This window comes from Orcinus orca, chromosome 11, assembly GCF_937001465.1.
Source record: "Orcinus orca chromosome 11, mOrcOrc1.1, whole genome shotgun sequence".
NCBI lineage: Eukaryota > Metazoa > Chordata > Mammalia > Artiodactyla > Delphinidae > Orcinus > Orcinus orca.
The window spans coordinates 4,958,354-4,980,567 of NC_064569.1; the positions used below are offsets into that span (position 1 = coordinate 4,958,354).

The following is a 22,214-nucleotide window of genomic DNA, read 5'->3' on the forward strand; positions in this document are numbered from 1 at the left end:
CAGGGAAATCACTACTGTAAAAGAGCCAGTTACCCGCCCCACCCCGCAAATCACCCACATAAAGTCTATAAAATGAAAGGTGTTACAGGAGGTATAAATTATCTTGAATTTTCACCGGCAACTTAAAAATATCTACAACTAAAAAGGTCCAGTTTTACAATAAATACAAACTACTACTGACAGTGACCTTCATCTGATAAAAACAACACCTGATTAATACCTGAGAGAGCTGTTTTTGGGGTTTTTTAGGTCTTGATGAAGTTTCATCACCCATTCCTGATACTCTTGCTTTTGAATGGCAGTCGACTGTTTTAATTCATTGGACCATTTATTTTCCAAGTCCTAAAAAGAGACAGTACACTGACTAACTACTTCTTTTACAAAAATAAATAAGTGGAAAATGCAATCCAAAAGTCATTATACTTCACTCACCTGCTGGGATTCGAAATGCTGAGCAGCCAGTGAATTTACATCTTGATCTGTCAGTGATTTTCCCAGTTCCTGCATCACTTTTTCCATTTCAATGCCTTGTCTGAACCATAAATAAAGCAGATCAGATATATTCATCAAATTTTTAATACAACCACTCCGGATTTATTGAACAACCTCTACAAAGTCAAAAGAAAATTTTTGTTTTCTAGGACTATGTCCAGTTAGGGCAACTATACTACCTGGAAGGCACTTTGAAGCCTTGCCAATGGAGATGTGGAAATAATAATGATAATGTCATATAATATCAACAACGTCATTTGTGCAGCTAAATTGGAATCTAAATTTAGTGCACAAATGAAAGCATTCAAATTCTAGGTGATCTTTCAACTTCCATGGCTAATATTTAAGAGGCTGCAGATTTACACAAAGAAGATACTCTGCAATTCCAGCTTAAATACATTTTCTTTTTATTTGAACATGAGTTAAAGTGACTTCAACCTTCAAAAGGTACTTTATATTATAAACAGAAGCTGCCAATTAGGTTCTAAGAATCAAGATAGTATTAAGTCACAGGGTTCCCTTTTTAGAGGAATATGAAATACATTCTGAAGATACATTTTAGTCTTCTTCATTTATCCAAATAAACATGCAGAAATTAAGAATGGTTTTCTCTACGGGAAAAACTAATCAGTGGTGTTAGAAGTTCAGATAATGGTTATTTACGGGGGAAATGGGTGGTGACTGCCGGATGGGCAGGAGGGAGCCTTCTGTAGGGCTGGAAATCATTTCTTGATCTGGGAGATGAGCACATGGGTGTACTTACTTTGTGAAAATGTACGGAGCTGTATACCTATTGTTTATTACCTTTTCTGTATGTGTATTATATTTTAGTAAGTTCATTAAAATTATCTTCTAATAAAAATGTATTTAAAAAATTTGTTCTGAAACATATTTCAAACAAACTTGTAAACAACGAAACACAGACATGAACTAAAAGGATTTTACTATCATTCTAGTCAATTTAAGTAAATTGCTCTTAAAAGAGAACTTATACTTATTTATAACAACTGATTAAGATACTTACATGTATATGATAAATGAAACTCATTCATATGTTATACTTCTATACATTTCTATGTGTACCTTCTAGTATTAAATATTCAATATCACTTAATTTCTACTTAACTATAAGTGGGCAGGTGACCCCATTAATTTTTTAATAACTACTAGAGGTCAGGTGAAGGATGTGCTTGCAAGTAAGATTGTTATTTAAAACAGAAATAACTACTAAGAATTAATAAATATAAACTTCGATACAAATATATTAATATTTTATATTACACATGTTCCCTCTAGTGGATAAAGAGTATCATTGCCACTTTTAAGTTTCAAAGAAATATCTGGAATCTGATTTGCTAAAAGAAGCAAATTTCCAGTGAGGAAAAAGAAGACCAATAAATAATAATTCAACAAATAAAATTTCACGAACATTTATTTCACCCTAAATGTTTTAGAAGTGCAAGTAGTTAATGATACAATATATATTTTCTATGATTAAGATCAAAGAAAATTTTATTATTTTTCAGATGAAATACTAACTATCTATTGGCTCAGTATGTCTGGTGGGGTGATTCTGACAACCTGTATATTATCTCGAACAAACTTAGGGAAGAAGATCATTATAACTATTGATGCTATACTGAGAAAAGTTATTTTAAAGACGTAAAATGGAATTAAAATGAAAGGAGAAATGAGAAAAGGTGTCACTTCTGCTCATGAATTAGATAAATGAATTAAGCACCAAAATTGTGGATGAACTTCCATCAATGAATTCCAACTCACCATTAGTTATACTGTTCACCTTTGCAAAAAATATTACCTACCTTAAAGGGAGCATAGATTATTTTTATTTTTTAAGCTACCAGTTTGGACTTGTGAAAAATAAACTATAAAACTGTTCTTAAATGTATTCAAATAACGTTTATACGTTTAGGTGGGAAAAAGCAAAGCCCCGTCAAGAAGTCTGGCCAAAGGACATTTCAAAAAATAACGTAAACCAAGACAAACCCCTGATGAAAAACCGCTCCACGACAGAAAATGTACATGAAGTACCAGTAAATGCAGATAATTAGTAAGTTAATTCAGATTCCCCAAAACTGAAGAGTTTTGTGGAATGAGAATCTTCTTCCAATTTAGAAAAAAAACAAGTGTAGAATACTGATGGCCAGAGATGAAATCTTCTGGGAGGTGGAGTGAGCAGGCAGCAAAGTCGACCGCAGTTTAGAGCAGCTCACCAGCTGAATGAAAGCAGGAGTGATGGCTACTGACATGAACTACAGAGAGCCAGGCTGGGCATTTTCTAATACACCCAGATGGGCAGAATGAGTGCAGTCCCAGAAAACCTGAGATCCAAGGACAGATTCAGAATGAGATGAAGATTATATTATTTGAAGCCCTGGTAGGAAAAAAAAATCAAACAAATGTAGTTCAACAGAAGGTAATTCATTATTGTTAGGTAATTATACTCTTACATATTTAAAAAAATCTAATCTCTATTTCATTCTTAAAGTATGTTCACAATATTATTGTCTACATAATAAAGAACTAGAAGAAAATCACATTTTTGCCTCAGTAAAATGGGGATGATAACAGTAGGATTGTGCTAAGAGATCAAGTGAGACAGGGCATCGGTTATGGACTGCATGTTTGTGTCTCCCCAGAATTCATACGTTGAAACCCTAACCCTCAATGTGATGGTATCCGGAGGTGGGGCCTTTGGGAGGTAAGTAGGTTTAGGTGAGCTCAAGAGGTTGGAGCCGTCCTGATGGAATTAGTGCCTAGAAGAAGAGGTGCTACAGCTGTCTGTCTACGAGCAACACACCAGGAGCCCGCACTGAGGAAACGCCACGTGAGCGACATTAAGAAGGCACGGTCTGCAAGCCAGGCAGCAGGTCCTCAGCAGACACGGAGTCTGCTGGCACCTTGATCTTGGACTACCCAGCCTCCAGATGGTGAGAAATCAATTTCTGTTGTTTAAGCCACCCAGTCTGTGGTATATTTTTTTCAACAGCAGCCTGAACTAAGACAGCATCCAAAGCACTTTGCACAGTGCCTGGAACAAAGCAGAACTTCAAAAGAGGTAAGCTATTCCTCTTATTAGAACTAAGGATAGATAAGACCACCGTACTTGTTTAGGTAAATCACTGGAGAAGTTCTATAAACCTATGAGGACCTCATCTTCCCAGATGAAATGACAGATTTAAACGCATAAGAAAATTAATTTCTAAAGTTAAAGGTTCTTTTTATTCTATTCTTCCATTTTATAACAAAATGAGAACAAGCTGTCCTGCAGCCCATCAATATTTGATGACGTAACATTTAATTATGATAATGCAAGAACTCTGAAATACCTCTCTCGTAATTTTTTCAGCTCCACATCTCTTTCGCCAATCAGTTCTGAGATACTAACAAAGTAATTGTGTTCCAAATTTAGCAGAGTTTCAGAGGCGGGAGAATGGATTAGGTCATGGTACACGTCTGCGAAATCTTCATCCCAGCTGGGCTCCTCGGGCCTTGCATGCTCTAATGTGGTCTACGAGATGAGACACGAACAGTCTTAAATCCTGATGTAGTATTTTTATTTAACACACTACTAGAGAAGTGCATATATTATGATTCCATTTCTGTACATCAAAGGACAGAAAGACCCTCCATCCATATATGTGTATATAGGTTACATAGGATTATCTGAATATACAAAAAAGATACAGAAAGATGTCAACTAAGTTGTTAATGTGGGTTACCTGGAGGCAGGGGTAAGGGGAAGGCGTTAATGTGGAGGAAGAAATAGGAAGTGCCTACAATAATAAAAAAAAAAAAAATGGTGAGTAAGCTGAGATCCCATTTCTGTGAAACCCAAGCACGCTCAAAGGGGCTGTTTTGGCAGAGTGGGACTTCTGAAGACCTTTACTTTGTATTCTAAGGTGCTGCATAACAGACTAACTTGCATATATTAATTATATAATCAGAAGAGGCTTTCCATTATTAAAAATATATTGCTACGGGGCTTCCCTGGTGGTGCAGTGGTTGAGAGTCCGCCTGCTGATGCAGGGGACGCAGGTTCGTGCCCCAGTCTGGGAAGATCCCACGTGCTGCGGAGCGGCTGGGCCCGTGAGCCATGGCCGCTGAGCCTGCGCCTCCGGAGCCTGTGCTCTGCAATGGGAGAGGCCACAACAGTGAGAGGCCCGCGTACCACAAAAAAAAAAAATATATATATATATATTGCTACGAAAGGTTTTGTAGGCTATACATTTAGAGAATGAGGTTACCTATGCAATAACACTGACCTTGAAAACCCAATTCATGCACAGGATTTTACATCAAGATGTACATTTGCAATTTTCTTACTCTGAACTTTGCAAGTATTGTTTTCTTTATAAAATGTAAGCATGTTTTAAAGTGTACGAAAACAGTAGCTATCAAAATGATAAAGGGACTGAGTAAACACCAATAAACAAGAAAAAGAGAAACATGCAGAGAGGCAGAATGGAGACACCCCAAGCACACACACAAATCCATCCAGGGGACAGATGCCTGTCCCCAGACGTGTGCCATGCCAGCACATCTGACACACACAGTGCTCGCCAGGGGAGGAAACTGGCATGCTGGGAAGTCCCCTGTCAAAGGTCATACAATTTAAAGGCAAAAGTGGAAATATTTTTTCTATTATTGATCTTTGCAGACAGACATCTATAAAAAAGAATAATCTAAATTCTTCCCTTTTCAAAGGGAAAATGTCAAAAACTAGAATCTATGACAGGACTAAGTAATAATTTACCTTAAATAAAACAAATGGATAAATGACAGAAACAGGTATTTTGAACTGGGTCAATAGGGTAAACTTTTCGCCTTGTTTCCTTTCACTTATACTTCGATTGGCTGCCAGATCAGGAGAGAAGAGTTTCAGAAGACCAGCTGAATCTAGAAGGCGGATTTCATCTACCCCATGCCTCTGAAATCCCGAACCCACATTCTCATAACTGCTCTACCTCTCTAGACCCCAGCACTGCTCTAGAAATTATAACCAGCCCATGTGACTTAAGCCTTGTTCCAAATTCACATCAGGCTCGGGCTGAAGTTTTGCAGGAAGGAGCCAGGGCCAAATCACGGGGATCTGCTTGGCCCTGCGTAACACCAGACATTTGGAAACCCCATGAACCAGGTCTGCTCACTACATAATTTTCAGCATCTATTTAAAACCCAGCCTAGAGTGAGCTTGTGAATAGGCAGAAGCTACCTACACGAGAAGCACTGAACGGAGCTCTTATCTGACCTAACTCGCGCCATATCCCCTCAGGAGAGGTGACCCTAAAAAGGGGACTGGGACAGCCGAGAGGAATGGGCACTGAGTAAGGGCCTGTGGAGAAACTACCCCACGACCAGGCCCATCTGGACTTCTCTGTCTCCTCCATCACTATACTTTAAAAACAAACAAACAGAATCACAGGAAAAGAGATCAGATTTGCAGTTAACTGAAGCTGGGGATAGGGGAAGGGGAAATTGGATGACTGCAATCAAAAGATGCAAACTTCCAGTTATAGTAAGTACTAGGCACGTAATGTACAGTGTAATAAATATAATTAACACTGCCTTATGGTATATATGAAAGTTGTTGAGAGCAAATCCTAAGCGTTCTCCACACAAAAAAGTATTTCATTTTCTGTTTCTTTAATTTTGTATCTCTATGAGAGGATGGATGTTCACTAAACTTGTGATAATCACTTCGTGGCGTGTGTAAATCAAAGCGCTATGCTGTATGCCTTAAGCTTACACGATGTCGCACGTCAACTACATCTCAATAAAGCTGTAAGGAAAGAAATCTTCATCAAAGTTCAGAATATCCTCAAAATTTACAATGGGATCTATTTTTTTACCTCCGCATAAGCTTTGGCCCAGGTACTTGCCAGCTGATGTAAGTCTACTTCACCTGACTTCACAGCTTCCAGGGCTGCTTCAGCATCTCTGTCATAATCTTTGAGGGATTCTTCTTCGATAAACTGGCTCAGAGCTTCTTTTAAGTCTGTAACAGGGACAACAAATACCATTGTCAGTACACATAAATAGGGAACATTTTACCTGGCTAAGCATTCCAATGTCAAACTTTATTTTATCAAGCCTAACAGAATGTCTAACTAAAACAGTGTCTTAACAGAATGAGACAATGAGAATACCCTTAACCCTTAAGAGAATGTCTAACTAAAATAAAATCAGCTTAGGGGATCATTTAACTAATCTCACAATTATTCTTCTTTACAATCACAGGTTATTGAATGGTCAAAATTCTTAACTCTGATATACAACCCTGATACTAATTTAAAATGTTGGGACTTCCCTGGCCGTCCAGTGGGTTAAGACTTCGCCTCCCAATGCAGGGGGTGTGGGTTCAATCCCTGGTCGGGGAGCTTAGATCCCACATGCCTCATGGGCAAAAAACCAAAACATAAAACAGAAGCAATATTGTAACAAATTCAATAAGACTTTAAAAATGGTCCACATCAAAAAAAAATCTTAAAAAAAATTAAAAATGTTAATTTCTTAAGCCTGATTCTTTATCTTAAAGTGAGTAGGGAAAAGCACATAAAGACCTCCTACAGATTTAGAGCGGCTAAAGGTTTCTGTATTTAAATGAGTTTCCTATTTAACTTTCAAGGGTATATATTGTTACAGTCTTTGAATCTGAGAGAGAAATTGAGTGATTAGCATATTAAAACTGATTTATTTCAGATGATCTACAATTCCAACTTTAGAGACACTATTCAGAGACTGCTTTGAGGATGTAAGAAGACCATGGCTTTCATCTTGGACACTTGCTCCCTCACTCTCTTACGTTGCTGGCCCTGGTGGAGGCCAGCTGCAGGTCCTGAGGTGACCCTATGAAGAGGCCCACATGACAAGGCTTGACAACAACCTCACAAGGGATCTTGGAAACAATCCTCTGTCAGTAGAGCCTTCAGATGAGACTGTAGCCCTGACTGATGGTATGGCTGCAACCCCATGAGAAACCCTGAGTCAGAGGCACCTGGCTAGGTTGCACCTGCATCCCTGAACGACAGTAACGGTAAGGACAAGATAATACATATTTGTTGCTTTATGCCGCTTTTTTTTTTAAAAAAAAGACTGATTGAAGAGCACTGGCATAGAAACCAGGATACCTGGGTTCTGGTCTTGGCTCTGTCATTATATAACTTCGGACCAGAGGTTCTCAGTCGTTAAGATGCATCAGAGTTCCCTGAAGAGCTTACTGGAATAGACTGCCGCATGCACTCCCAGAGTTCCTGATTCAGAGGGAACTGGGTGGAGCCCACCCAATAATCCACATTTCTAACAAGTTCCCAAGTGATACTGTAGCTGCTGATCAGGGAACGATTTTTGAGAATCATTGCGTTGGGCAAATAATTTAACCTTTCTCGGTACCAGTTTCCTTATTTGTACAGAGATTGTGCTGGAAAGTTTCTACGTTCCCTTGTAACTTCGACCTTCTATGATCCAACATATTCTCAATTAAAACATTTTCCCTCATCTGTAGACAGAACACAGACCTTTTAACATGGTTTAATATACACTTCATTAATGACTTTATGGAATTAATTTAGGTGAGCAAAGATTATTGAAAGACAGGTACCCCTTCTCTCCCATGACATCTCAGGAATTGAGGACCGAATCATTAAAAGGGCAACACATTTAGCACATAGCTAGTGATAGCGGACACACCTTATGAACCCATCCAACTACATTAAGAGGTTAAGAGTTCTAATCCAGACTCTGTGATTTTTCATATTTTAATTTAATTTTTATATTAAAATGCCTAATAAACAATTACAAGGGATACAAAAAAAACACTCCATAAAACAAAGGTCTGGGGAACCTTTTTATTCTTGAAAGCATCACATTTTGTAGTTGTTTCCAATGCTTCTTAGGTTTATGCTTTCTAATATAAAACTTCTAATGACAGAGACTATAGGAAAATAACGAAGTGATATTTTAAAAGAAATCAACCCTCACCTTTTTCTATAAAGCACGGTAAATTGTGCAGCAGCATCAGACGGCCATGTAAATGACTGGCATTCTCTTGAACAGGAAATTTGAGAGGCACCGTCAGTTCTAAGCACTGACTTCCCACTTTGAATTCATACACAAATTCCCTCTCTCGGTTGCAGAATCTTTCTCTGTTTTTCTTCATCTTCTTTGGCAGGATTTCTAGAGCACTGACAACAACAAAAAAACTCAGCAGGTTATAAGTCCATTTAAAAAAACCATGATGTTTCATTATTGCTGTTCCACTTCTAAGATGTTCCCCCACTCAGAGGTTTTATTTGTGTGACTCTGAGCTGATTATTCTATTTCCCTACGTTTATCCCTGCATTTTCATCTTCATGATGAAAACAAAATGCTGCTTCTTTTAAGGAAAAGGTTCTTCTAAACTTCATTTAAGAAAAAAATTATGCCCACAAAATACTTAGCATTCCTAGGCAGAGTTCTCAGGAATAGGTAAGGATCATGGAGAGAAGAACAGAGAGGATTCTTAGGAACAGACGCATGGGGGTGGATACAGTCCATGAAACAGCTGGTGAATACAAAGTCAAAGAAACAGATCAGGGACCAATTCATCTTGAAGAGCTTAGAGGTGGTGGGTCTGCGATCTGATTGGGGGTGGAGAGAAGGGAGATGGTGCTGGAAATATTTCCATGAAGGAAAAAGATACACAGAAAGTGGAAAGTACAGGACAGCCCACAAGGCAAAGTGGACACTATTCATAAAGAAGAAAATCTACTCAAAAAGAATACATCAACTGAAGATATACTTATTAGCCTCCTAACTGGACTCCTGTCCCCAGGCATTTCCCCGTCAAATCAGTTCTCACACTATTCTCTACACTGAAGTCACAGCAATCGTTTTCAAGTGCATATCTGACCATGTTGCTCATCTGCTTAAATCCTTCTATGACATTCCTTGTAGGACTCAGGATACAATACAAACTCGTTAACGGAGCTTACCACGCCCCTGCTTATACCTCCAAACTCTTATTTCAGCACCTGCACCCCGTCCTCTCCAACACACAAATCCAAAAACTTTATTATCCAGCCATACTAAAATTCTTTCAATACCAAACCTCTCTTTCCACTCCCAACCTTTCTGAATGTTTTTCCTTTGCCTAGCACACGCTTACTGCCCTTCTTTCCTTGGCCACATCTCAGCTGAGCTAGGCCCCAGGAAACCTTTTAACTTGTAGTACTGTCATTAGGCTTAATCATATAATAAATACGAAGCATCCGACAAACTTAAGATGACCAATAAATGGAAGCTGGTAAAAATAATAAACAATAACAGGAAGCTCTATAAGAACATATTAATTAAAAAAAATCAAAGGCTGCTAAATGAGCACACATGATGCAGGCAAAGACAGTAAAAAAACATTTTGCAGGGAACTGAAAATTACGGAAATAGGGGCTCATGGTCTCATCTTGTTTCCAGTCATAATTTTCGGCAAACAAAAACCATTAGCTCTGGTTTCAGTTGGTTCAACCTTTAGCCTTATTGTGTTTCAACGAACTGATACTTTAGCTCTCTCTCCCCGATCTGTTATGAACAGCAGGGCTGAAATCAAGCAAGGTTTCCGTACAATTATGGGATGCGAGGAGGAGAGCTGAACCGAACTCATGCAGCCAGTCGAGTGGAGGTTCTGAGGCTTAAATGAGTCAGCCCCCGGTTAGAGGGTTTCGGTCTGAGGGGGCTTCCTCGATCGGGTCGCGGGCTCACCTCCCCTTGTTCCGAGTCTCCTGCTGTCCGCACACCCGGCGCTGTCAACCAGCCGCGGTGCAGGAACCGTCAGCTGACTGCCGCCTTGTTTGTACAGCCGGAAGATCAGCTCCGGCAGATTCGTCCGCATCTTTTCCTCTTTCCCGGCACCCCGTGTAAAATTCCTCGGTCTAAGTGTCCCCTTGTTCCATAATACCTGAGTTGAATCATCTAAAAAGTGTAAGAAGGTGTATTTCTACTGTTATTGCCCATTTCAGAGACGGCGCAGAAGTGACGAAAGTGCAGCGGCGAAGCACCGGCTCGGCTCTGGCAGACCGGATGCGGAAGGGCGGTGCTTGGAGGGGGCGTGAACTAACGCGCGCTTCTCAGAACGCATGCGCGCCCGCGGGGATGGCCGGAGAGGATTGGAGGACTGGCGGCGGGGCGGAGAGCTTCGAGTCTGGTTTTGCGCGGGAATTGGAACGGCCGCCGCCGCTGCCGACAGGAGGCTGCGAGCTGCAGGTTTCCAGCCTTGGAGGGGACCATGGTGTGGCCTGCGAGGTGAGTAGTTCATGGCATCCGGCGCGGATGGGGAGGAAGGGCAGGAAGACGCTGTAGGCCGCGTCACCTGCATGGAATGGAGGGAAGGGCCCGAGGACCAGGGTAGCGATGGTGGGACCGACAGCTAAACGCTCTAGACTCCAGGGAGAGCTGCCGCTCCTCGGAAAGGTCCTAGCATCCAAGCTGTTTCCTTCTCTTGGCTCCTTTGACAGTTACTGCCGTTTCTTTTACCCACCCCGTTCAAATAAGGCCTGGTTACAGCGTTTTGCATTTCACCAAGCTTCTGCTTACATGTTATTTCATTTGTTCGTCCCTATACTTCTTTGAGATAGAAAGTTTGGGTCTCCCTATCTTAGCAATTTAAACTTCTGGGCACGAAAGCCAGTTTAGCTGAGTCACACAGCTAGTAAGTTACAGGATAACATGCAAACCTAAGCCACCTGGCGCCAGATCCTCTGTGTTTTCCATTAAATGTACTGTTTGAAACTATTGCTCCAGTTAACCTCAGTTGAGCACCGTGGAGGCCTAGGGTCAGCCGCTCATTTAGTAGAGTTTTGAATATATTTACTTTTGTGCTGGAGGTATATATTTACCATATATATATATTTACTAGGTGCTGGAGGTTGCAGTCTAGTCAAGGGATGAAGTTAGGAGACGGAAAATAAACATGGCAATGTGAGAGAGAGTGAGGAGGAGGAAAGCCCTACTTTAATTTTAATTTTTTAAAAAAATTCTATTGAAGTATAATTATTTATAATGTTGTGTATCTGGTGTACAGCAAAGTGATTTAGTTTTATATATACATATATGTACTTTTTCATATTCTTTTCCATTCTGGTTTATTACAGGATGTTCAATATAGCTCCCTGTGCTATACAGTAGGTCCTTGTTGTTTATCTATTTTATTTATAGTAGTTTGTACCTGCTGATCCCAAACTCTTAACTTATCCCTCCCCATCCCCTTTCCCCTTTGGTAACCATGTTTGTTTTCTATGTCTCTGAGTCTGTTTCTGTTTTGTAAATAAGTTCATTTGTATCATATTTTAGATTCCACATATAAGTGATATCATATGGTTTTTGTCTTTCTTTTTCTGACTTACTTCACTTAGTATCATAATCTCTAGGTCCAGCCATGTTGCTGCAAATGTCATTATTTCATTCTTGTTGATGGCTGAGTAATATTCCATTGTATATGTATACCACACTTCTTCATACACACATCTGTCAGTGGACATTTAGGTTGCTTCCATGCCTTGGCTATTGTAAATAGTGTTGCTATGAACATTGGGGTGCATGTATCTTTTCGGATTAGAGTTTTCTCCAGGTATATGCCCAGGAGTGGGATTGCTGGATCATATGGTAATTCTATTTTTAGTTTTTTGAGGAACCTACATACTGTTCTCCATAGTGGCTGTATCAATTTACATTCCCACCAACAGTGCAGGAGGGTTCCCTTTTCTCCACACCCTTTCCAGCATTTGTTGTTTGTAGATTTTCTGATGATGCTCATTCTGACTGGTGTGAGGTGATACCTCATTGTAGTTTTGCTTTGTGTTTCTCTAATAATTAGTGATGTTGAGCAGCTTTTCATGTGCCTCTTGGCCATCAGTATGTCTTCTTTGGAGAAACGTCTATTTAGGTCTTCTGCCCATTTCTGGATTGGGTTGTTTGCTTTTTAATATTGAAAACTGCATGAGCTGTTTATATATCTTGGAGATTAATCCTTTGTCCGTTGATTCGTTTGCAAATATTTTCAATTTTTTTTTTTTACTATTTTTTTTTTGGGGGGGGGTACGCGGGCCTCTCACTGCTGTGGCCTCTCCCGTTGCGGAGCACAGGCTCCAGACGCGCAGGCTCAGCGGCCATGGCTCACGGGCCCAGCCGCTCTGCAGCATGTGGGATCTTCCCGGACCGGGGCACAAACCCGTGTCCCCTGTATCGACAGGCGGACTCAACCACTGCGCCACCAGGGAAGCCCCATTTTCTCCCGTTTTGAGGGTTTTCTTTTCATCTTGTTTATGGTTTCCTTTGCTGTGCAAAATCTTTGAAGTTTCATTAGGTCCCATTTGTTTATTTTTGTTTTTATTTCCATTACTCAAGGAGGTGGATCAAAAAAGATCTTGCTGTGATTTATGTCAAAGAGTGTTCTTCCTATGTTTTCCTCTAAGAGTTTTATAGTGTCCAGTCTTACATTTAGGTCTCTAATCCATTTTGAGTTTATTTTTGTGTATGGTGTTAGGGAGTGTTCCAATTTCATTCTTTTACATGTAGCTGTCCAGTTTTCCCAGCACCACTTATTGAAGAGACTGTCTTTTCTCCATTGTATATCCATTGCCATAGATTAGTTGACCATAGGTGTGTGGGTTTATCTCTGGGCTTTCTATCTTGTTTCATTGATCTGTGTTTCTGTTTTTGTGCCAGTTCCATATTGTCTTGATTACTGTAGCTTTGTAGTATAGTCTGAAGTCAGGGAGTCTGATTCCTCCAGCTCCGTTTTTTTCCCTCAAGACTGCTTTGGCTATTCAGGGTCTTTTGTGTCTTCATACAAATTTTAAGATATTTTGTTCTAGTTCTGTAAAAAATGCCATTGGTAATTTGATAGGGATTGCATTGAATCTGTAGATTGCTTTGGGTAGTATAGTCATTTTCACAATATTGATTCTTCCAATCCAAGAACATGGTATGTCTCTTCATCTGCTGGTATCATCTTTAATTTCTTTCATCAGTGTCTTATAGTTTTCTGCATACAGGTCTTTTGTCTCCCTAGGTAGGTTTATTCCTAGGTATTTTATTCTTTTTGTTGCAGTGGTAAATGGGAGTGTTTCCTTAGTTTCTCTTTCAGATTTGTCATCATTAGTGTATAGGAATGCAAGAGATTTCTGTGCATTAATTTTGTATCCTGCAACTTTACCAAATTCATTGATTAGCTCTAGTAGTTTTCTGGCGGCATCTTTAGGATTCTCTATGTATAGTATCATGTCATCTGCAAACAGTGACAGTTTTACTTCTTTTCCAATTTGTATTCCTTTTATTTCTTTTTCTCTGATTGCCGTGGCTAGGACTTCCAAAACTATGTTGAGTAATAGTGGTGAGAGTGGACATCCTTGCCTTGTTCCTGATGTTAGAGGAAATGCTTTCAGTTTTTCACCATTGAGAATGATGTTTGCTGTGGGTTTGTCATATATGGCCTTTATTATGTTGAGGTAAGTTCCCTCTATGCCTACTTTCTGGAGGGTTTTTATCATAAATTGGTGTTGAATTTTGTCAAAAGCTTTTTCTGCGTCTATTGGGATGATCATATGGTTTTTCTCCTTCAGTTTGTTAATATGGTGTATCACATTGATTGATTTGCCTATATTGAAGAATCCTTGCCTTCCTTGGATAAACCCCACTTGATCATGGTGTATGATCCTTTTAATGTGTTGGATTCTGTTTGCTAGTATTTTGTTGAGGATTTTTGCATCTATATTCATCAGTGATATTGGTCTGTCATTTTCTTTTTTTGTAGTATCTTTGTCTGGTTTTGGTATCTGCATGATGGTGGCCTCATAGAATGAGTTTGGGAGTGTTCCTTCCTCTGGAATTTTTTTGAAGAGTTTGAGAAGGATGGTGTTAGCTCTTCTCTAAATGTTTGATAGAATTCACCTGTGAAGCCATCTGGTCCTGGACTTTTGTTTGTTGGAAGATTTTTAATCACAGTTTCAATTTCATTACTTGTGACTGGTCTGTTCATATTTTCTGTTTCTTCCTGGTTCAGTCTTGGAAGGTTATACCTTTCTAAGAACTTGTCCATTTCTTCCAGGTTTTCCATTTGATTGGCATAGAGTTGCTTGTAGTAGTCTCTTAGGATGCTTTGTATGTCTGTGCTGTCTGTTGTAACTTCTCCTTTTTCATTTCTAATTTTACTGATTTGAGTCCTCTCCCTCTTTTTCTTGATGAGTCTGGCTAATGGTTTATCAATTTTGTTTATCTTCTCAAAGACCAGCTTTTAGTTTTATTGGTCTTTGCTATAGTTTTCTTTGTTTCTCTTTCATTTATTTCTGCTCTGATCTTTATGATTTCTTTCCTTCTCCTAACTTTGGGTTTTGTTTGTTCTTCTTTCTCTAGTTCCTTTAGATGTAAGGTTAGGTTGTTTATTTGAGATTTTTCTTGTTTCTTGAAGTAGGCTTGTATAGCTATAAACTTCCCTCTTAGAACTGCTTTTGCTGCATCCCATAGGTTTTGGATCGTCGTGTTTTTGTTGTCATTTGTCTCTAGGTATTTTTTGATTTCCTCTTTGACTTCTTCAGTGATCTCTTGGTTATTTAGTGATGTATTGTTTAGCCTCCATGTGTTTGTGTTTTTTACGTTTTTTTCACTGTAATTCATTTCTAATCTCATAATGTTATGGTCAGAAAAGATGCTTGATATGATTTCAGTTTTCAGTACGCGGGCCTCTCACTGTTGTGGCCTCTCCTGTTGCAGAGCACAGGCTCCGGACGCGCAGGCTCAGCGGCCATGGCTCACGGGCCCAGCTGCTCCACGGCATGTGGGATCTTCCCAGACCGGGGCACGAACCCGTGTCCTCTGCATCGGCAGGTGGACTCTCAACCACTGCGCCACTAGGGAAGCCCTGATTTCAGTTTTCTTAAATTTACCTAGGGTTTATTTGTGATCCAAGATGTGATTTATCCTGGAGAGTGTTCCGTGCACATTTGAGAAGAAAGTGTAATCTGCTGTTTTTGGATGGAATGTCCTATAAATAAAAGTTAAATCTATCTGGTCTATTGTGTCATTTAAAGCTTCTGTTTCCTTATTTATTTTCATTTTGGGTGATCTGTCCATTGGTGTAAGTGAAGTGTTAAGGTCCCCCACTATTATTGTGTTACTGTCGATTTCCTCTTTTATAGCTGTTAGCAGTTGCGTTATGTATTGAGGTGCTCCTATATTGGGTGCATATATATTTATAATTGTTATATCTTCTTGGATTGATCCCTTGATCATGATGTAGTGTCCTTCCTCGTCTCTTGTAACATTCTTTATTTTAAAGTCTATTTTATCTGATATGAGTTTTGCTACTCCAGCTTGTTGTAGAGCTGGTTTGATGGTGCTGAATTCTCTTAGCTTTTGCTTGTCTGGAAAGCTTTTGATTTCTCCATCGAATCTGAATGAGATCCTTGCCGGGTAGAGTAATCTTGGTTGTAGGTTCTTCCCTTTCATCACTTTAAGTTTATCATGCCACTCCCTTCTGGCTAGTAGAGTTTCTGCTGAGGAATCAGCTGTTAACTTTGTGGGAGTTCCCTTGTATGTTATTTGTCTTTTTTCCCTTGCTGCTTTCAATAATTTTTCTTTGTCTTTAATTTTTTCCAGTTTGATTACTATGTGTCTTGGTGTGTTTTTCCTTGGGTTTATCCTGTATGGGACTCTCTGTGCTTCCTGGACTTGGGTGGCTATTTCCTTTCCCATGTTAGGGAAGTTTTCGACTATAATCTCTTCAAATATTTTCTCAGGTCCTTTCTCTCTCTCTTCTCCTTCTGGGACCCCTATAATGCAAATGTTCTTGCATTTAATGTTGTCCCAGAGGTCTCTTAGGCCGTCTTCAGTTCTTTTCATCCTTTTTTCTTTATTCTGTTACATGGCAAGGAATTCCACCATTCTGTCTTCCAGGTCACTTATCTGTTCTTCTGTCTCAGTTATTCTGCTATTGATTCCTTCTAGTTTAGCTTTCATTTCAGTTATTGTATTGTTCATCTCTGTTTGTTTGTTCTTTAATTCTTCTAGGTCATTGTTAAACGTTTCTTGCATCTTCTTGATCTTTGCCTCCATTGTTTTTCCGAGGTCCTGGATCATCTTCACTATCGTTATTCTGAATTCTTTTTCTGGAAGGTTGCCTATCTCCACTTCATTTAGTTGTTTTTCTGGGTTTTTATCTTGTTCCTTCATCTGGTACATAGCCCTCTGCCTTTTCATCTTGTCTATCTTTCTGTGAATGTGGTTTTTGTTCCACAGGCTGCAGGATTGTAGTTCTTCTTGCTTCTGCTGTCTGCCCTCTGGTGGATGAGGCTATCTAAGAGGCTTGTGCAAGTTTCCTGATGGGAGGGACTGGTGGTGGGTAGAGCTGGGTGTTGCTCTGGTGGGCAGAGCTCAGTAAAACTTTAATCCACTTGTCTGCTGATGGTTGGGGCTGGGTTCCCTCCCTGTTGGTTGTTTGGCCTGAGGCAATCCAGCACTGGAGCCTACCCAGGCTCTTTGTTGGGGCTAATGGCAGACTCTGGGAGGGCTCACGCCAAGGAGTACTCCCCAGAACTTCTGCTGTCAGTGTCCTCGTCCTCAAGGTGAGACACAGCCCCCATCCCTGCCTCTGCAGGAGACCCTCCAACACTGGCAGGTAGGTCTGGTTCAGTCTCCCCTGGGGTCACTGCTCCTTCCCCTGGGTCCTGATGCACACACTACTTTGTGTGTGCCCTCCAAGAGTGGAGTCTCTGTTTCCCCCAGTCCTGTCAGAGTCCTGCAGTCAAATCCCGCTAACCTTCAAAGTCTGATTCTCTGGGAATTCCTCCTCCCATTGGCGGACCCCCAGGTTGGGAAGCCTGACGTGGGGCTCAGAACCTTCACTCCAGTGGGTGGACATCTGTGGCATAAGTGTTTTCCAGTTTGTGAGTCGCCCACCCAGCAGTTATGGGATTTGATTTTACTGTGATTGCGCCCTTCCTACCATCTCATTGTAGCTTCTCCTTTGTCTTTGGATGTGGGGTATCTTTTTTGGTGAGTTCCAGTGTCTTCCTGTCGATGATTGTTCAGCAGTTAGTTGTGATTCTGGTGTTCTCCCAAGAGGGAGTGAGAGCACGTCCTTCTGCTCCGCCATCTTGGTTCAGGGCCTTAATTTATATATTCTTAAGGGAATCCGAACATATTTTTATTTACTCAAGACTATTAATGACCTTAAAGAATGGAGGTGAGAAATTGACATTTGTGTAAATGAAAATTTCTGCTTTGTTCACAGGCACAAGAAGCCAGTGAATTACTGCCAGTTTGAGGACTCTGACAGTGATGGTAAGTAGAGCTTCTTATGTCTTCTTTAAAGATTTGGAAATTTATTTCCTCACAATTTATAGGATATGTGTGTGCGTGTGTGTGTGTGTGTGTGTTTGTGCGTGTGTATGGCTACAATATGGTTAGTACCAATTGCATATGAGGTAGGCCTGGAAAAATAATATTCTAAGCACTTAGGATGCTTATGTTGATAATTACACTGACCAGAATTATTGGCATAAATCATAACCAAATAGGGCAGGTAAAATGGCTTTTTGTACCTAAACTCTGTGAGGTCCATGTTTCTCACTGTGGGATTTGTACCCTTTTATCTCTTACTCTAAGAAGAACACACTGTCTTTCTGAGATACAAATGTGTTACAGAATATAATGTGAAATCCCCATTAATTGTACAATAAAACAAGACATTGAAAAAAGATCAGGCATAAAGTTTACCCTATTGTGTTTTTTATGTGTGTGTGTGTGTGTGTGTGTGTGTGTGTGTGTGTGTGTGTGTGTACACATATATATTTGCTTGTTTCTGCTATTAAGAGAACTTTGGTCAAAAAGTTTGAGAAACATTGTTAGATTACATTATACTTAAAGGTAAGTTTTGTGTTTCCTTCTTAGACCATTGGAGTTTTCTGCAGGTCAGATATTTAGTAATTCCTCAGTTTGAAGGAATCTGTTTTTCACCTTGAGCCCAGTCTTACGTGTGTCTAATACTTGGGAGAAAGAGCATAAGGTATAACTTCTAGCTTTTTAATTATTGTCATCAGTCTGTCACTAAATTGTTATAAATTGCTGGTTGTATTCTGGAGACTGTGGCGTGGGGGTGGGGGGCGAGTCACAAATTATTATATTCCTACCTGGGGAAGCATAAAAGAGACGAAGGTATTAATAAATGCGAAAGTGCGTGATTCAGACTACACGCACATGAAGGTATGCATACATGTGTCATGTATGAGTTAGAACGCTAGAGCAGCAGTCTTAGCTTGAGTGTCAATAGAAGAACTACCTCACTTCTGAGGATTGGTAGGACAGAAGACTCTGGGAGAACAGGATGGGCTGGAAAAGAGCATCCCTTTGCCAAAAATCATTTTCTTCCACTTGTCAATATGATAAAATTATAAAGGGAATTTTAATAATTTTTCTAATGGTTTTACAGACTTTTAATTAATTGTTCTTTTCTTTGCCACTTGCACATATTAGCTTAGTTGCCTTTGCAGCTTTTTGGGGGATTCGTTTTTGATAGATGGATATTTTAAAACATCAAGGCCACTAGAACAAAGTTGAGAAGCTTGAGGGAGAATAAAGACAAACAGTGTACCAGCAGTATTTTTTAAACTGTGGAAAGCAAGCAATTTGCTTGTCTTTGCTTTTTTTTCTTTTTTTAATTAATTCATTTTTGGCTGTGCTGGGTCTTTGTTGCTGCGCACAGGCTTTCTCTAGTTGCGGCGAGCGGGGGCTACTCTTCGTTGCCGTGCGCAGGCTTCTCATTGCGGTGGCTTCTCTTGTTGCGGAGCACGGGCTCTAGGCGTGCGGGCTTCAGTAGTTGTGGCATGCGGGCTTCAGTAGTTGTGGCTCGCGGGCACTAGAGCGCAGGCTCAGTAGTCGTGGTGCACAGGCTTAGTTGCTCCGCGGCACGTGGGATCTTCCTGGACCAGGGCTCGAACCCGAGTCCCCTGCATTGACAGGTGGATTCTCAACCACTGTGCCACCAGGGAAGCCCCAATTTGCTTATCTTTAGAACTTGAACACACATGGTAATGAATCTCAGCTACCAAGAAAGTAATTTTATTTATTTCTTCCTAAGGAAAAGCAATTTCATATATTCTTTTATTTTTAATTCACACATGAATAGATGATTTTGTTCCTGCAACCGCACCGTTAAATAAAAAATCCAGAAGTACACAAAAGGAGTTAAAACTAGAAAAACCAGAACCTAAACTGAAGAATCTCCAGGAAAAAGACATCCCACTACAAGAGAAAACCCCTAAAAAAAGGTGAGAGGTAAGACATACAGTACATATGACATTAGGTGTGTTAATTTAAAAGAGAGATAAATTCCAATTCTTGGTCTAAATTAGAATTTGAGCAGCACCATGGGTCTTATTTTATTTAGTGCATGTAGGAGAACAGGGATGTACCATTAATCCCCTTCTGACTTTCCGAACTTCTTTAAGTTCACAAATGTATGAGGAAATACCCATTTGAGTATGAAGACAATCATAATTACCAGTTTAGAAGGTGTGACTTGCATTTACAAGACCTAGTACCTGTCTCTGAAATCCTCAGGTTTTACAAGACTACTTGGTTAAAAATTACATTTGTAAGGACAGTTTTATAAAATTGAAAACCACGTATCTGTAATGTATGGGATGATGGATGTTCCCTAAGCTTCTTGTGGACGTCATTTCATGATGCACGTAAGTCAGATCACTGTGGATCACTGTGTTGTACACCTTAAACTTCTACAGTGCTGGATGTCAATTATATCTCAGTAAAACTGGAAGAAAAAAATTAAACTATATATTTTTCTAGAGAGAAAAAATATTTTCTCTTTATCTTACTGAGTTTTGTCCAGCAGTGAGCAGGACCTGTGGTTTCTAGACCTACCCTGGAGTTCCATTAGTCAGTACCGAGAGAGGGTAAAATGAGGGAAGGAAGCCCCAAGAGGCCCCAGACTTGCACTATGGGGAGGAGATGGGCAGAGGAGGGATACTGACAAATGGAACGTGGGACGTGTGATGCTTTACTCCTACAATGAATGTGAGGAAAGTTAATTAACGTAGAGAGACTTAGCCCATGTCCTTCTCCTTACTTTTTTCTTTTTTGTTTTTGAGCTTCTTGTACTACCTTTAAAATATAGTTAACAAAACAACCAATGGATGGGAGAAAATATTTGCAAATCATAGAACCCATTAGGGACTTGTATCTGGAATATATAGGAAACTCGTACAGTCCAACAATAAAAAGAATAATGAACCAAGTTAGACATGGGCAAAGGATTTGAATAGACACTTATTTAAAGAATATATGCAAGTGGCCGATAGCACATGAAAAGATGCTCAACATCCCTCGCCATCAGGGAAATACAAATCAAACCACGATAAGATAACATGTCACGCCCAGAGGGATGGCTGTAAGCAGAAGGACAGACAACAGCAAGTGTCGAGGAGGATGTGGAGAAATGGAAACCTCACACATTGCTGCTGTGGATACGAAGTGGTGCAGCCACATTGGACAACAGAGTAGCAGCTCCTTGAAATAAACAGTTATTATATGACCCAGCCTAGGTATGTACGCAAGAGAAATAAAAATCTGTGCCCACACAAAAACCTGTGCATGAATATTTATAGGAGCATTATTCATAATAGCCAAAAAAATGGAAGTAATCCAAATGTTTATCAACTAATGACTGGGTAAGTGAAATGTGATATATCCATACAGTGGAATATTATTCAGCAGTAAACAGAAATGAAGTACAGGGAGGGGGAAGGGTAAGCTGGGACGAAGTGAGAGAGTGGCATGGACATATATACGCTACCAAATGTAAAACAGATAGCTAGTGGGAAGCAGCCGCATAGCACAGGGAGATCAGCTCGGTGCTTTGTGACCCCCTAGAGGGGTGGGATAGGGAGGGTGGGAGGGAGACGCAAGAGGGAAGAGATATGGGGATATATGTATATGTACAGCTGATTCACTTTCTTATAAAGCAGAAACTAACACACCATTGTAAAGCAATGATACTCCAATAAAGATGTTAAAAAAAAGAAATGAAGTACTGATATATGCTACAACATGGATGAACCTTGAAAACACTGTAGGGAGCCAAAGAAGCTGGCACAAAAGGCCACATATTATATGGTTCCAGTAATACGAAATGTCCGGAATAGACAAGTCCATAGAAACAGAAAGTAGATTAGTGGTTGCCAGATGCTGGGGAGGGGGAAACGGGGATTGACTGCTAGTGAATATGAGGTTGCTTTTTGGGTTGATGAAAGTGTTCTGAAATTACATAGTGCTGATGGTTTCACAGCTCTCTGAATATACTAAAAACTGCTGAATTGTATGCTTCAAAAGGGTGGATTTTATACTGTGCGACTTATATCTCAATAAAATTGCTATTTTAAAAAATAAATCGTTCAAGGTGCATTCAGTATTACCTCCTTTACGTACCCTTTTCTTACCTTCACACCTTTTCACACCTTTCTTTGCTTTCTCTTCCTCTCAAGCACTATAGCACTCTTGACCGCCTTGAACAGGAGACGTGATAATCTTTTTATATCGGGTAATTATTATGGGACTTGTTTTCCTACCTCCTCATTAACTGCAGACTTTTTGAGGGCACTTTTAATATCCTGTCTAGTGCAATGCCTCACAGAGTAAGTACTTGCTGAAATATTTGTCAA

At 40.0% G+C, this 22,214-nt stretch overlaps 2 protein-coding genes across 6 annotated transcripts in view; one reads left to right on the forward strand and one right to left on the reverse strand.

Moving 5' to 3' along the window:
* Positions 1-10,420, reverse strand: part of C11H12orf4 (chromosome 11 C12orf4 homolog) — a 39,136-nt gene extending 28,716 nt beyond the window's left edge. Inside the window, exons 1-6 of one of the 3 annotated variants that reach the window (XM_004279017.3) lie at positions 10,249-10,420; positions 8,494-8,696; positions 6,366-6,511; positions 3,843-4,024; positions 433-532; positions 221-342 (exon numbers count right to left, since the gene is read on the reverse strand). In XM_004279017.3, coding sequence (XP_004279065.1) covers positions 221-342; positions 433-532; positions 3,843-4,024; positions 6,366-6,511; positions 8,494-8,671 — 728 coding nt within the window. In that variant the 5' untranslated portion in view covers positions 8,672-8,696; positions 10,249-10,420. Of the gene's footprint in view, positions 1-220; positions 343-432; positions 535-3,842; positions 4,025-6,365; positions 6,512-8,493; positions 8,697-10,248 lie in introns of those variants that run through there. The other 2 variants (XM_033404267.2, XM_049693859.1) reach the window with 2 other exon arrangements.
* A 191-nt stretch (positions 10,421-10,611) lies between these two features.
* Positions 10,612-22,214, forward strand: part of RAD51AP1 (RAD51 associated protein 1) — a 28,611-nt gene continuing 17,008 nt past the window's right edge. For 2 of the 3 annotated variants that reach the window (XM_049693864.1, XM_049693865.1), the window contains exons 1-3: positions 10,612-10,788; positions 17,771-17,820; positions 19,664-19,805. In XM_049693864.1, the coding sequence (XP_049549821.1) occupies positions 10,772-10,788; positions 17,771-17,820; positions 19,664-19,805 (209 nt within the window). In that variant the 5' untranslated portion in view covers positions 10,612-10,771. The remainder of the gene's footprint in view (positions 10,789-17,770; positions 17,821-19,663; positions 19,806-22,214) is intronic. The other variant, XM_049693863.1, reaches the window with a different exon arrangement.